Source organism: Berghia stephanieae, chromosome 2 (genome assembly GCF_034508935.2).
Source record: "Berghia stephanieae isolate SIO BIC M18660-M18661 chromosome 2, UCSD_Bste_1.3, whole genome shotgun sequence".
NCBI lineage: Eukaryota > Metazoa > Mollusca > Gastropoda > Nudibranchia > Aeolidiidae > Berghia > Berghia stephanieae.
Window position 1 is genome coordinate 56675925 of NC_088361.1, and position 15000 is coordinate 56690924.

General features: G+C 36.4%; 1 protein-coding gene across 1 annotated transcript in view; it reads right to left on the reverse strand.

Annotated features, from left to right (window-relative positions):
* Nucleotides 1-12645: 12645 nt before the first annotated feature.
* The window catches only part of LOC144965200 (QRFP-like peptide receptor), a 61333-nt gene continuing 58978 nt past the window's right edge, over nucleotides 12646-15000 (reverse strand). The window contains exon 3 of the mRNA XM_078900279.1: nucleotides 12646-15000. This exon is cut by the window's right edge and continues 100 nt beyond it. Within this exon, the coding sequence (XP_078756405.1) occupies nucleotides 12670-13884 (1215 nt within the window). The 5' untranslated portion in view covers nucleotides 13885-15000 and the 3' untranslated portion in view covers nucleotides 12646-12669.

The window sequence follows — 15000 nt, forward strand, 5'->3', positions numbered from 1 at the left end:
ACCACCAATATGCTGATGACACCCAGTTATTTGGATCTGAATGTACTAAAAACTTACAAAATGTCATTAGTACATGTGAAAAATGATTACTGGGTGTAAGGGATTGGATGGGTAGGAACAGGCTGAGGTTTAAAGACGACAAAACGGAGGTGATGTATGTAGGGAACAGAAGATTTTGGAATTAGAAGAAATTGAAAGTGGGAGAGGTGTCAATAGATATTGTTGACAAGGTCAAAACTTTTGGAACATTCTTAGATTCGGAACTGTCAATGGACATTTTAGACAATGATCCAACCATTTATATGTCATTTAACAAAAAATAGATATATCGACCGTTGTTTGGTGTCTCGAAAAATAAGCTTAGGCGGCTGCACACGGTCCAAAATAATGCTGCCAGATTGCTCTTTCGATGGCAGAGGTTTGACTCTGCCCCACCTCTTCTTCGAAGATTATACTGGCTGGCTGTTGAGAAAAGGATCAAAGTCAAAGCATTTGTCCTAGTTTATCATTGTCTGAAAAACACTGCATCTACCTACCTCACAGAACTCCTAAAAAATATTCGACAACCTGACTGTCACAGTAAAGATTGTTCACAATTATCTTATCAAATTTTTGTATTAGTAAGAACTCAATTCATCTCACTCCAGTTATGTTTCGGTAATATTAGATCATTGTTCCTTTTATAGCCTTCCCTCGAATTAATTTCTAATTAGTGAATACTTTTCGTTCTACATTCTGTCACGTTGCCATGTATTATAAAAGCAGTTAGGTCTAACATTCTACACTCACTTCTCTCTACAATCTATGCCGGACGGCCAGCCGCTCAATTCCTCATACATCGATATATTTGAAGATTCTTATCTTTTGGTAATTTGTGGATATTTTTATTTCCACCATCAAGACGCCGGAGCTTTTACCTTTGATAGTGCAGTCTTCGACAGATCAAGGATCAAACCTGAGCCCGCTGTCGGAGGAATAGATAATTCATCCCTTCTCAACTGCCTGGAAGTGGAACCTTACAAACCCGAGCCCGCCGTCGGAGGAATAGATCCCTTCTCAACTGCCTGGAAGTGGAATCTTACAAACCTGAGCCCGCCGTCGGAGGAATAGATAATTCATCCCTTCTCAACTGCCTGGAAGTGGAACCTTACAAACTTGATATGATATTATCATAAGCTACGTAATATCTCAATCTTCCTATTTGTAACTACCAGAATCCTTATTCATCTCTTTTAATCAAATGTCATCTTTCTTTTTATTTAATTTTAAACACATCGTTAATTGTTTTCCATTTTAAAGTAACTAGTAAATTCTGGGGCCTTATTCTACATATCTTTATGCATAGTCGAGTAGCTCTTTACTCACTTGAGACCATGCCACTGAACTTTGCGTTCCTCCAATGACACCACCCGTTTGGTTATCACACGCCTCATTTTGGTCCGTCTGTATGGAACACCATTCCACAGAGCATCCAAGAATCCAAGTCATTGTCTGTTTTCAAGAAATCCTTGAAGACATTTCTTTTTTGATGTCATATACTTTCTATAGGGAATGAGATTAGCGGAAGAGTAGCGTCCCTTGATTGGACGTCACCCATAGTCTGTGGCGTCACCGGCGGAAAAGTTATTGGAGAGAGAACGTCATGTTGGTTGTGCGCATGCGTCTCTCGTCCTCGCTTCCGGTGAAAGCGGCTTGAGACCCTTCAAAACAAAATTGATGTTCTCTCTGTAAGGTGACGTCCAATCAATGGACGCTACTCTTCCGCTAATCTCATTCCCTATATTATTTTGTGTTGGTGTAATTTAAAGCGTCAAGACCTTCATTGTTGAGGATACCGTGCGCTCTATAATAAAAGTCAATTCTTCTTCTTCTTCTTCTTCTTCTTCTTCTTCTTCTTATTATTATTATTATTATTATTATTATTATTATTATTATTATTATTATTATTATTATTATTATTATTATTATTATTATTATTATTATTATTATTATCATTATTATTATTATTATTATTATTACTATTATTATTATTATTATTATTATTATTATTATTATTATTATTATTATTATTATTATTATTATTGTTATTATTATTATTAATATTATTATTATTAAAATGATAATTAATGATAAAATGATAATTGATGATAAAATAATAATAATAATAATAATAATAATAATAATAATAATAATAATAATAATAATAATAATAATGATAATTATAATAATAATAATAATAATAATAATAATAATAATAATAATAACACGCACATTATGATATGACTGGAAGTTCTCGCTTTCTATAGATTAGTCAAGAATCGTGCTTTTGATGACCAATACACTAGATTATGGCTTCCGTCTGGACTAGGCATCATATTCGTGATTAACGAATTCTTCAATCTCTAGAAGATTGATTCGCTTTTGAACTTGTACAGATACATCAATAGATAACATTGTTCTGGAAGTAGTTTTATTTTTTTTCAAATTTTAAGTAGTATATAAACAATGATGACGGCGTTAAGTGAATAAATAAATTACTTTATTCGTTGCAAATTTGATGGATTTGCTTAAGTTTAAACCAATATGCTCCAATACAGACGCGTAACCGTTTTGACGCTTAGACAACAAGTTATAATTACTGATACAATACGGGGGTTTTCCGAGAAAAATGAATATGCTTGACATTTGCAGGATTAAATGTGTTCATAACCTTTAAACATTCTGAACCATAAAACAGAAGTCATTTTACAATCTTTTTCGTTTTCCCTACAAGAACCGAGTCAGACTTTTATTTCTCTTTTATAAATGGCAATATCAATTTTGCAATCATGGCATTTGTTTCAGATCGTCGACTAGGAAATATGAACGTGTCAAAATAATCAAGGCACAGAGTATTCTGTCTGACTGAAACATGTATCACAACGTGTCTATGAGATAAATAGGAAACATTATTGGCTTTTTGGAATAGGTATCTTATTTGCGAATTACGAAATCTTCATTCTCTAGAAGATTGATTTTTTTTTAAACTGAGTATTTGTACGCCATCTGTTAAAACTGTACTGGTTTTTCAGAGGTACATAAAAGAATGAGGGGGCATTAGTGAATATATGAATTAATTTATTCACCTCAAATTTGCTAGTTTTGTCCAAGTCTAAATCTAAAAGCTCCAATATAGGATGGATCCGTTATGCCGCTTAGACAAACAGAATTAATTCATATGGTGTTTCCGGAAAAAAAAATTATGTATGCTTAACACTAGTAGAATTTAAAGCCGATCATTACCTTCAAACATTATGAAAGATAATATAGAAGACATTATACACTCTTTTTCGTTTCCATACAATAATCGAGACAGAATGGTATTTCTCAAATGTTTTTAGAACGGAAATATCAATTTTGCAATCATGGTATTTGTCTCAGATCAGCTACTAGAAAGATGAACGTATTAAAAGAATTAGACTATTCTGTTGGATTGAAATATGTATCACAACGTGGCCTGCAGATAAATATAAAATTTGATTTTATAAAACGGCCTCTTCTATATTTCGGTAGGAAACACTGCTTTTTGTACAATTGAGACGTGGTTGTAAGTCGGTCTCACATAAATCATGATACAAATTAGGTGTAAGACAATTATTCGATTCAATTGAACGTTGAAAAGGAATCCTTTGTAATTAAAAATGGAGCCACCCAGTTATAAGAGATCCAGACGAGACAAGACGAATGAATGGAGAGTTGAGACAATGGAAAAATCCATACAACATTTCCCCGTCAAGAGAGACCGACCAATAGCGGCGACAACTCCATGTTCTTGGCGAATCACTGATCAGAATTTGCTTGGTTTCCCCTAAACACTTGAGATCCCAGACTTCGTTGTACGTTTCAGTCAAGATACCTATTCACCAAATAAGTGGTGTTTCAGATTCCAACATGAGTCGATGAACGAATTATAATTAGATCCAGTTAGCAAGGATTCATAGAACCCATGAAATACTGGGTAAGTCATTACTTGAATGAGGTCGAAATAATGTCATTTCGAGTACCATTTTCAATTCTGAATTTTCAAGGTCCATTCGCTGCGTTAACTGCACTCATGTGTTTGTGTATATAATTGTGTGTATGCATGTCAGTGTGTATGTGTGTGTGTGTGTGTGTGAGTGATTGTGTTTTTGTGACATTATAGGAATGCTATTTCTGTTGCTATAAAATATATCTTGATTTGAATTTGACAACGATGAATAAAAATCTAATGAGGCAATCCTATCCAAAGACCTTTTCAAACTTCTTTGTGAAAAATTATTGTGATTTTATTATTTGAATCTGAGAAACCAATTGATATTCTCAAAACAGTGATTTAAATTGAAACATTGACAAATTAAACATAGGATTTGGCATCGTGTTGTGTATTAAAATCGCACCTATCCATACCATTAGAACACATAAAATATACTCGCCTATTGAGTTCTTGGTCCTCTTTTGACGATTTTTTTCAGGTTTCGTTTCTACTGTCATAATGTTTAAAGTAACCCAAGTCATTTTCATCAAACCGAACCCAATGCTGCTTTGGGATTATTAAATCATCAATAGAGATAACTAATGCACATTTTGTTATATTATCATTTGAACGAGGAGATTTTAGCGCATCGATCGGAGTTTTTGTTTTTCAAGTTTTAGTTTGTTATTGTTTGGGGGGGGGGGGGGGGGGGGTTTCTGGGTTGTTTTTTTTTTTGGTTTTTTTTTTTTGTTTTGGGGGTTTTTTTTTTGTTTTTTGTTTTGTTTTTTTTAAATTATTAATCTTTGAAATGTTTGTCAGAAATGCATAACAAATCAAAATTCGCCCCTTAAATATTAATCGTGTAACTCAGTAACTGAGTACGTGGGTGATTGGAAGCAATGTTTGCAATTGCCATTCCTGTTTCATTTTGAGACAACTAATGGCATCTCCTCCAATATAACAAGACAGCATTGTAAATTGGATCGTTATCATTTTCTAGTCCTTTTCATGATTACCGCAGTGAGGATATTCAAATACCATTTAACGTGTACTTTAGTGACTACTTACAGTGTAGTTTTACACATAAGTACACGTTGTTTGGGCCCATTACTCTCCTTTAATGTCGTTCTTATCGTGGTTCTCTTTGTTTAATTTCTAATTGGTTTTATTCCTGTTTCGAATTCTTTCTTGAAGCCACCTGTCTCTCTCTCTCTCTCTCTCTCTCTCTCTCTCTCTCTCTCTCTCTCTCTCTCTCTCTCTCTCTCTCTCTCTCTCTATCTATCTATCTATCTATCTATCTTCCACGTTTGGATATAATAAGGTTTGTCTTATCTCGTTTTATTCGCTCGTTTTGGGAGAGTTTGAGCTCTGAGGTTAACATATCAAATCGACGCGTACATATTTTGCAAGTCTGACATTCGAACGCAGTTATAGGCTTAGTTTAGCATTGTTGTATTGGACAATAGTACGGTAAATGTTTTTAACTTTGCACTTTTTATTTAAAGTGATTAAGCAAATGTACTGTAAGCAGTCTAGTCTCCTGGTTAAGAATTTTAAAAGAGCCAAGCTTATTTTTCTTTCATTTAAAAGACAGCGATTACAAAATCTCGAAGACATCCTATTTTTGATGGAACTAACGACTTTACATACATCAGTTTCGCTCGATTATGACGTTGATTTTATAACACGGTCAATAAAAAGAATGAACGACTGACCTGGATTCTTAGAAATTGGTTGTTCCAATTGATGGTTCCTCCAGACCTCTTGTTGCTATGCCTGTCAAGCTATTAACATGGGTGCCTTTTTAAACTATCACCTTATAGTTATAGTATGAGTCTCAGGTTATTCAATAAACATATAATGTGTACACTATTGAAAATATGTCAATTATCGTATAATTTATTAGAATTTCAAGTTGAATACACATTTCAGTTGTTTTTATTTTTGACCCGATATTTAAAATTAGATATATTTTGCCCCTGATATCAACTGATAATCGTAAACAAACGACCAGAAGCCACCTTAAGTGCTTACTTTTCAATCAAAGCAAACAACCCACAGATCCTAAGCATCACTCACAAATTTAACAGATGATTGAAAATAGGCATAGTGTCGTCAGGTGTTGCGAAGCAATTCCTTCATCAATGTGTAGCAATATTGTGGTGAATACTCACTAACTGTGGAACTGACTTATGTTCTTCTGTTTTGCATATACTAAAGGTAGCTATGGAACTAAGGATTGTTTGTCATGTCTTTTCGTTGACTAGAAATAGACAGTGGACGGAACGGGCTAAATGGTAAGAAATATTCAGATAAGTTAGTGCTTGGTAACGCTCTAATCATTAATTCAGTGTGGATTCGAGGATTTAGACAATGTAAGAATTGACTATGATTATTATGCAGTCTCCAGTGTTAAGAAAAGCTTCAGGTTTGTGTGATGACCGTTATGTCAACGTGTTAACTGTACGCAAGATCTAGAACAAATTTAGCCTAGAGTTATGTAGATCATTCGGGTAGATAGAACTAGTAAGTGAGGGGTCGCAATCAATCTAGGAGAAGGTCACTCCAAATTTAAACCAAGGGTAGGAAGGGCTCTTTAGCTTGGGAGAGCAACCCGCCTAGGAGAAGGACACTCCAAAATATAAGCAACAACCCGATCCTATGGGGAAAAAACATGGTTACAGAAACAGCAACGAAGGAAAATAGAATGATCTCACAGGTAAACACTGAACCCTCAGAGGCATCGGAAGAAGGGCAGTGGTGAAAGACGCAAGGAAGTTACTGACAGGAAGATGAGACTATCTCTGTTTTCCGCAAAAGCAAAGACGAAGTTACAGCTGAAATGCGATGTTATGACAGATATTTTAGGCATTAGCGAGAGTAGGTGGAAATGAACTGGAAGAATACAAACAAGTACAGAGAAACTGTTTTCTACTTCGGGAGGGAGGATGATCATCACTCAGCGCTCTTTCGTGAAGGTGAACAATGTTTTAGTGTAGAGCAAATTTCTAGTTATTTGAATGATTACGAGCCTATCATTCACAAATCATTAGCAGATCCATCTAACATTGAGCAGATAGAAAATTACTCCTCAGTCAGTTGGCACATCATCTTAAGGGACAAAACTGCTTGCTGGTGCATTAATCGCCCATCCTCTGATGCATCACGCACCTTTCAGGAATATGCAGGTAGTGTTTTCATTCCGTATATCATCTATCAAATGGACTCAATGCAAAGACTAGATGTGGTATGAGATCATCATGTTCTTGATAACCATCCACGCAACTAAAAAGTGGACATGGTCAAAGCCCTAAAGTGACATCAAGAGTGCCAATTCCATTAAATTGGGCAAGGCTCCTCCTAAGCAATATAAATTTTAAAAAGCATATACCAATTATGATTTGCCTTCATATACAGGGAAACAAGTAGTCACCACTTGTCAAAAGAAAGCCATCAGCACTTCAACTGAAACCGATGTGTCTGCCATTTTCAAGAAGAATCTGACAAACGATTATTTCTGCATGCCAAAGATTGCATTCGTCAGCAAAGGATTTAATAAACTTTTCATTAGAACCGCGGATACTGATGTGATTGTGCTCATCATTCACTTAGCTGAGCAACTAAAATCTTGGGAGCTTTAGATTATATTTGGCTCAGGAAAGCATTATCTTCATAATATAGCCCACGAAATAGCAGCCAGACTCCCAGAAGACAGCGTTGACGCACTGCTGATCTTCCATGCTCTAACAGGGGGTGATACTGTTTCTTGTTGTTCTGCCTCAAAGGATAAAAAAATCACAATACGGGATGCTTTCAGTGATGTGATCTCTTCATTTCTTGAACTGGCTTCAGCTACCAAACGCATTGAAGCCTGCTTTAAAATGATCAAAAAGTTTGTTGATCACCCGTGTGGTGCCCAGGGTCCCTCAACTGAGAGGGTGCAAGAATAGCCCAACGCCAAGCCAAGGGGTCATAAAAGGCCCCCTTTTTGAGTCGCCCGGTCTTCTCGGTTGGGGATTGTCGAAGGGTTAACGCCCCTTCCTTAAAACTCATTGTTACAGAAACACAGACGGACAAATCAAATCCTTTTTTTAGCTTGGGCGACCGAAGAGTTTCTGCAATGACAGAATTTATGAAGGACAACAGACAAAGCCGAAAGGACTCTGGACCCGATGACGTAACCATCGGGGCGGAAGATCACGGGGAAGGCCACAGGGAACATGGAGAAGAATTAAAGAAGCTGATGAAAAGAGAAGAGAAATGATAAGACATGGTACGAGTTTTTTTAAAAAGTGACCTCAGGATAGAGAAGGATGGAAACTGTTTGTCTGTGGCCTATACGATGACCAGGGTGGAAAAAGCAATGATGATGATGATGATTTATGACATGTCAGCCCTGTCGAAATATTCTGAAACTTAGGAAGTGGTCAACGTTCTTGATAGTTTTGGAAACCAATTTGAGCACCTGACATTGAAGGAAATTACGAATAATTTGGTATTGCCAATGGCTATTCTTACAGAGTAATGATGTCAGATTTTGCATTTGTTGGTTCCTGATAACATGTCAGTTAATGAGGATAAATCTGTCTTCGTTTTCACGGAATTAGTTAAACAATCAAAACCGGGTAAATAAATGCACCTATAGAATCGATGGCATATTTAAGAAAAGGAAGTTTTGTTTTGTAAATATAAAAAATTGAGAATGTAACACAATTGTTTATTATTATCTATTTAAAGAATGGAATTGCGCATGCGTAACTGTCCTCAATTTAACACGCCCCCCCCCCCTTTTTTTTTTCCCACGTCCCTGCGGAGTAAGATCCTTATATAGCTTCAAAAGCAAAGCGTGATTGATTGGCTTGTTTATGATAATCTCTCCTCATCATTCAATACACTGACCACATGATATCATTGAATTGAAATATTGATGTGGTGGCATTGAGACTCTCTCTTGTTTAAAGTGTATTGATATCTCGACCTTCCTAGAGTTAGAAAATGGGGAACGATTCAATTACGGAAGAGAAATAGATTCCAAGAGTATACCATCGATGTACTAAGTTTGATATGACCTAAAAGTCTCATCCAGACACAACCACATGATCCCACTAAAATAATACACTAGAATGTTTACAAAAATATTTGAAACATAAACTACGACAGTACACAACCGAGAGATAATACAAGGGGGAAAAATATCATCTCTCAAAACGAATTACTATACATCTGACTGCTTTCCTGCCAAGAAATCTCATTTCAAGGCAAAGACAGAAAGCAACATGAAAAGGAAATAAACGACAAAGACACAGTAGCAGTGACCTCTCTGTCCACGAGAGAGGTCAAAATAGCCAAAGCCTATGAAAAAAACTGTTAAAAAACAAACAACTATTGAACAAAAATGAGTAAAACAGCTTCAAGTAAGAAGCATTTTGTTCTTGTTTGGAGCTGTTTTTCTTATTTTGTTCAATACCTTTTAAGCTGAATTGTTTGGTCTGCATATAGACCAAAACAAGATATGAACAGTGCTATTGGATGGGTTATCAATGCCCCAGATGGGCATGACAGATTTGTCACAAAGTGTGTCATAATTGTCATAACACGGTGTTAGAGTTACAACACACACTGGTAAAATTGTCGCAAGTGACTAGTGCCAATAATCAAGGCAACACAAATAAATAAATGTATAAATGGTCGAGTGTTCTATTTAAAACATTCGCATAATTGTGTTATCAAAACATGCAACAGCTCTTTTCACAATTACTCTCCGTGTGTGGCCGTTGGAATTCAATGAGTCAATTCGAGTGTCCAAACCGGCAACCCCCACAAAAGTCTATACAAAATGATGTCAGAACGTCAAGTCATTTTAAATCTCAATAAGATGAGATTGGGTTTAACTAATATCCTCCATTTATAGAAGACGAAGTGGCCGAGTTGTCAAGGCATTGCACTGTGATCCGAAAAGTCCCAGGTTTGATCACCGCTTCAGGGACTATCGTTTTTTTTTCCTTGGACAAGATTATTAACCCACAATCTGCTCACTTGGGCAACATGGGTGATTCCTGTTGACATTAGACATCCTGTTTGATGGATTATCTATGTCCCTTCATGACATGCCAAAGCGTCGGCATCTATGTCCCTTCATGGCATGCCTAGGCGACGGCATCTTTAGATGCCGTGGCGGAAGGGCGTAGTTTTTAATTTTATTTTTTTAAAAAGTATGGTTCATACTGATAAAATAGGAAAACGTGTTCATTGCTTTCTCGCGTCATAATGATGTGGACATGTCTTTATATCAATCAAGAAACCAAGTAAATTTCATAGCATATTTTTTTTTATTATTAAATAAAGATATATACAATCAAAATGTTTAACAACTTGTAACATTGCTTCTTAAAATTTCAACCGCAGAAGTTCAAAAATACTATTTTATACCCCTCCAACGACCTCATTGTTATTTTTAAAAATCAAAATAATATATCCTTTTTACACCAACTTTGAAAAAATAAGGCCAGTATCTAGTTTTTATTTAAAAAGGATAATATGGAAGCCTCTTACATTTCACTATTATGATAATAGTTTTGACAACCCCTGATAATTGTGACCCGTAAACTGGTGTTGTTTGTATACACATATAAGCGGCGTACGATGCCAGGTTAATGTTCAAACTTTCAGAAATCGTAAGGTGCATAAAAAATCTTGAAGTTATTCTCTTCAATCCTAGAGGAAAGACAATTCCACGTCGCCCTGGGAGACACTACGAGAAAAGTCAGGAAACTGAGGAATGGGGTCCCTCTGGGATATGTTCTGTCGCCAATGTTGTTTAATGTCTACATTAACGAATTGCCAAGCACTTCCTCCCCGAGGCTGGGATACGCGAACGGCTTGGCGCTCGTTACTCAAGATAAAGTGTCGACCAGTCTCAAGAGCCTACTCACTGAGGACCTCACAAGACTCAAATCCTACTTGACAAGTGGTACCTGAAGATGAACACTTCCAAAACCGTGGCCACTGCATTTCATCTATGCAGTGAATTAAGAGAAGCAAGAACGTTGAGAAGGTAAATGTAAAACTTCGCAAGTCCATGCATTTAGTGTCAGGAACGCTGGCAACAACGCCTAGAGAATGGGGCCCTATAATGGCAACAATCGAGCCCCCCAATGCCCCGCGGGAGACGATTATAAACAGCGGGCTTAATAAGATCAAAATAAGAGGGAATGGGGGAACCCGTCTGAAGTTTATGATGGACGGTGTCCTTGTTTCGAGCCGAAATAAATCCCGGCATCCATTGTACCCTGACTTCGAACAGAGCTGCATATACGAGATGGAATTCGGTTTCAACGAATTCAAGCCCTGGAGGGGGCGGGGACATCGACTAGGGGAGCAGTTGCCAAGCTTGCCACCTGTCCAACACGTACCCATTGTGGTCAAGAGACGATCTAGGCGAACGGTGCGTTATAACGAAGCTTCCGGGCGGGCTTGCAACAGTATACGATTGCGGTGATGTTTTTGCGTCCTGGGTCCTGGTTAGATCATCATGACATAGCAGTGTGAGCACTATTTGAAGCTGCTGCCGTCTCAAAGCGGCACTGTGTCATGATGGACTAGGTGCTTGAAATTTAATTTATAGCCACAACTATAAAATATGGGGTTGATATCTCTTCTTTATCGCCGAGAGTAAATACAATTTCCTAAATTGCCAAGTACCCAAAGTTCATATATTATTATATCATTTCAACTGTGAATTCACTTTTATTGGTCCTTATCATCCCGACATTTTGAGACGATTGGTCACAATTGAAATACTCATTATTAAATTCAAACATTGTTCCATCATGCTTGCTAAATAAAACGTTTAAAAATGAGCTATTTGGAAGATTTGAATTTACCTGTGCATATACAATAGCTGGTAGTGGAGAAATCAGTTGCTTTGAAATGTCTCTCGAATTTTATTCGCAATTTAAACAATGCATTGTTACCCTTTAATACTATGCCACCAAACCCTGCGGGCATTGGCATTTATTCAAATCCCCTGCCTTTCATTCCCAGCGAGCTCACATTTACACACACACACACGCATGCATGCACTCACAAGCATACATACATACATACTTACATACTTACATACATACATACATACATACATACATACATACATACATACATACATACATACACACAACATACATACATACATACATACATACATACATACATACATACATACATACATACATACATACATACATACATACATACATACATACATACATACATACATACATACATACATACATACATACATACATACATACATACATACATACATACATACATACATACATACATACATACATACATACATACATACATACATACATACATACATACATACATACATACATACATACAATACATACATACATACATACATACATACATACATAACATACATACATACAATACATACATACATACATAATACATACATACATACATTTACATACATACATTACATACATACATACATACATACATACATACATACATACATACATACATACATACATACATACATACATACATACATACATACATACATACATACATACATACATACATACATACATACATACATACATACATACATACATACATACATACAATACAGCAACAAGGAATCACAAAGGCGTTATTATGCGATTCTTGGAAATGTTGCTATTACTGACTCCAATTTCGTTTGGAGACGCTGAGATCAACCCAACCAATTCACATTTGTTACTCGATCGCCGAGTGCAGTCTGTGTACGCAGAGTATCTTGGCTGGTGACCTTTGTAGATTTTAAATAAATCCCGCCGGAAATTTGTATTGAATAGTCCATAGATTATAGGGTTCATACAAACAGAACTGAACGCTAACATCATGCACACAGCGTGCACCATCGGAAAGTCTTTTCCTTCGAAAAAAGAGTAGTTTATAGTTGCCCATGCATTCACTAGATGTAGTGGAAACCACGCCACTCCAAACGATATTGCCATGGCACTGAGGAGAATTATATTTTTTCGATGACGTAATCTTTTTCTTCGCGCGCTTCCTCCGTCCTCCGTTCTGTTTTGGAATCGTGACCCTAAAAAATGAGCAATGAGAAGATGGAGGATGACAATTGCGAGGAGTGGGGAAAGATATTGTAGTAACAAAAGACAAACAGTGTAAGACGTCACAGATTGTTGCGTTTCCCATCTTTCTAGGCACAACGAATAAAGCACAACGCTCGCGTTAAACCCTTGAACGTGCGTTACTTCATGAACTAATCCCATCGGTGTGGCAATTCCGAACGAAGCAATCCAGATAAGAGTTATACTTAAAGGCACCCATCGCTTGAACAAAACGCAGTTTCTATTTGTAATGATAGCTCTATATCTATCGGCAGCTAAGGCAACGATGGTAAAAGTGGATATCAACACATACACTAATCGGAGACATGGTGCTAGTTTACACAAAAAATCACCAAGCGTCCAGTTTTTGAGAATAATTCTGACTACCGTCAAAGGATTACATACGGCACATGTTAGAATGTCGGAAGCTGCAAGATTCAAAATGAACCAATTTCTAGAAGACTGTTTACATCCTCGTTTTGATGTGACAAATAATACAAGACCATTTCCTATTAGTCCCAGGAATGAAAGAAGTGAAAAACAGGTGATAATGATGATTTCTTTGGCCGGAGTGAACCAGCGTTTGTCCTCGCTGTACTCACTAACGACGAGGAGATATTCATCGATGGAAAAGTTTCCCGTCGTCGGAATGTCCAACAGCTCTAACATCAAAGCCTTCAGACTTGTGTTGTCGTCCTTTCCGATTTCCATTCCCAAACCAAATCCTGTGTCCATATCCATGACAATGGGATTTCTTTTGGAAACTTGTTAGCCGCTTTAGTGAATTTGTCAAGGCCATATAAGGATGTTTTTTTAAAAATTCTAAGTCCTTCTCTTATATAATCACAGTAAAGTTTTCTTAATTCTGAGATGTCTACTCTGATTGATTTAAAATGAAGCGCTTTGATTTGTTAAAGCAACTGTAATAGTAAGTATGGATAACTCTGAAATTGGTATTTCAAATCTGTATGCCAAAAGCAAATTGTGATAAGACGTTCAATGTGAATCCATGTCGTGCATTTATTTATAATATTATAATATCCACACACACAAAAATAAAGCTGATATTCATCCAACTGAAAGTATATCATAAATTAGACGATCAAGATTTTTTTCAGCTTTTGACAACTTTTGTAGAAACATTTGCTGAAATTGGCCTTACATCTTACTTAATGAAGCCGCCAGGGATTCAGACACTGAAGTAACGCGTTTTTATTTGTATATTTTCAAACAGTTTATAATTCTCTCGAAAGTAACACTCAGAGAATAATTGCGTCCATTATGTGTCATATTTCACCAAACAACCCTGTAAAAGGTTTGTAAACTGAGAGTGACTTTGACATTTTGAAAATAAGTATTATATTCACGTTTGCGTTGTCCAGATAACCACATAACGGTTAATGTTGTGGAAAAACCATATCACTGTTGGAAAAGTATTTCGCATGTGAAGACTTCAGTGAAAACTGATTGATCCCAAGATTTGTTTTTTTGTTTGAATACTGAAATTGCATTTCAATATTTCAGTAGTATCCAAAATTGTCTGCATTTCCAAAGATAAAGATAAATAATCAGCTTACGCCTGTATCGATAAGATATTCATGAATTCATTTGAAATTATTCTGTTTTGCTGTCTTTGGAGTTTCTTGGTTGATGCAGCGGACATGGTTATTTTAGTTTCATATAAGAATACTTACTTCGCACATTCTGTTTTGAAGAGTCATTTCTACGATATTAGGTAGCCCGCATGTGTATTTGAAAAAGCTGGCTGTGTAAAGTAACGATGTTTTAGACCAGGAGAGTAATATGGTTTGACATAATATGAAGTTTTGGTCATTTCATGGCAGAGTTGTGATGTTG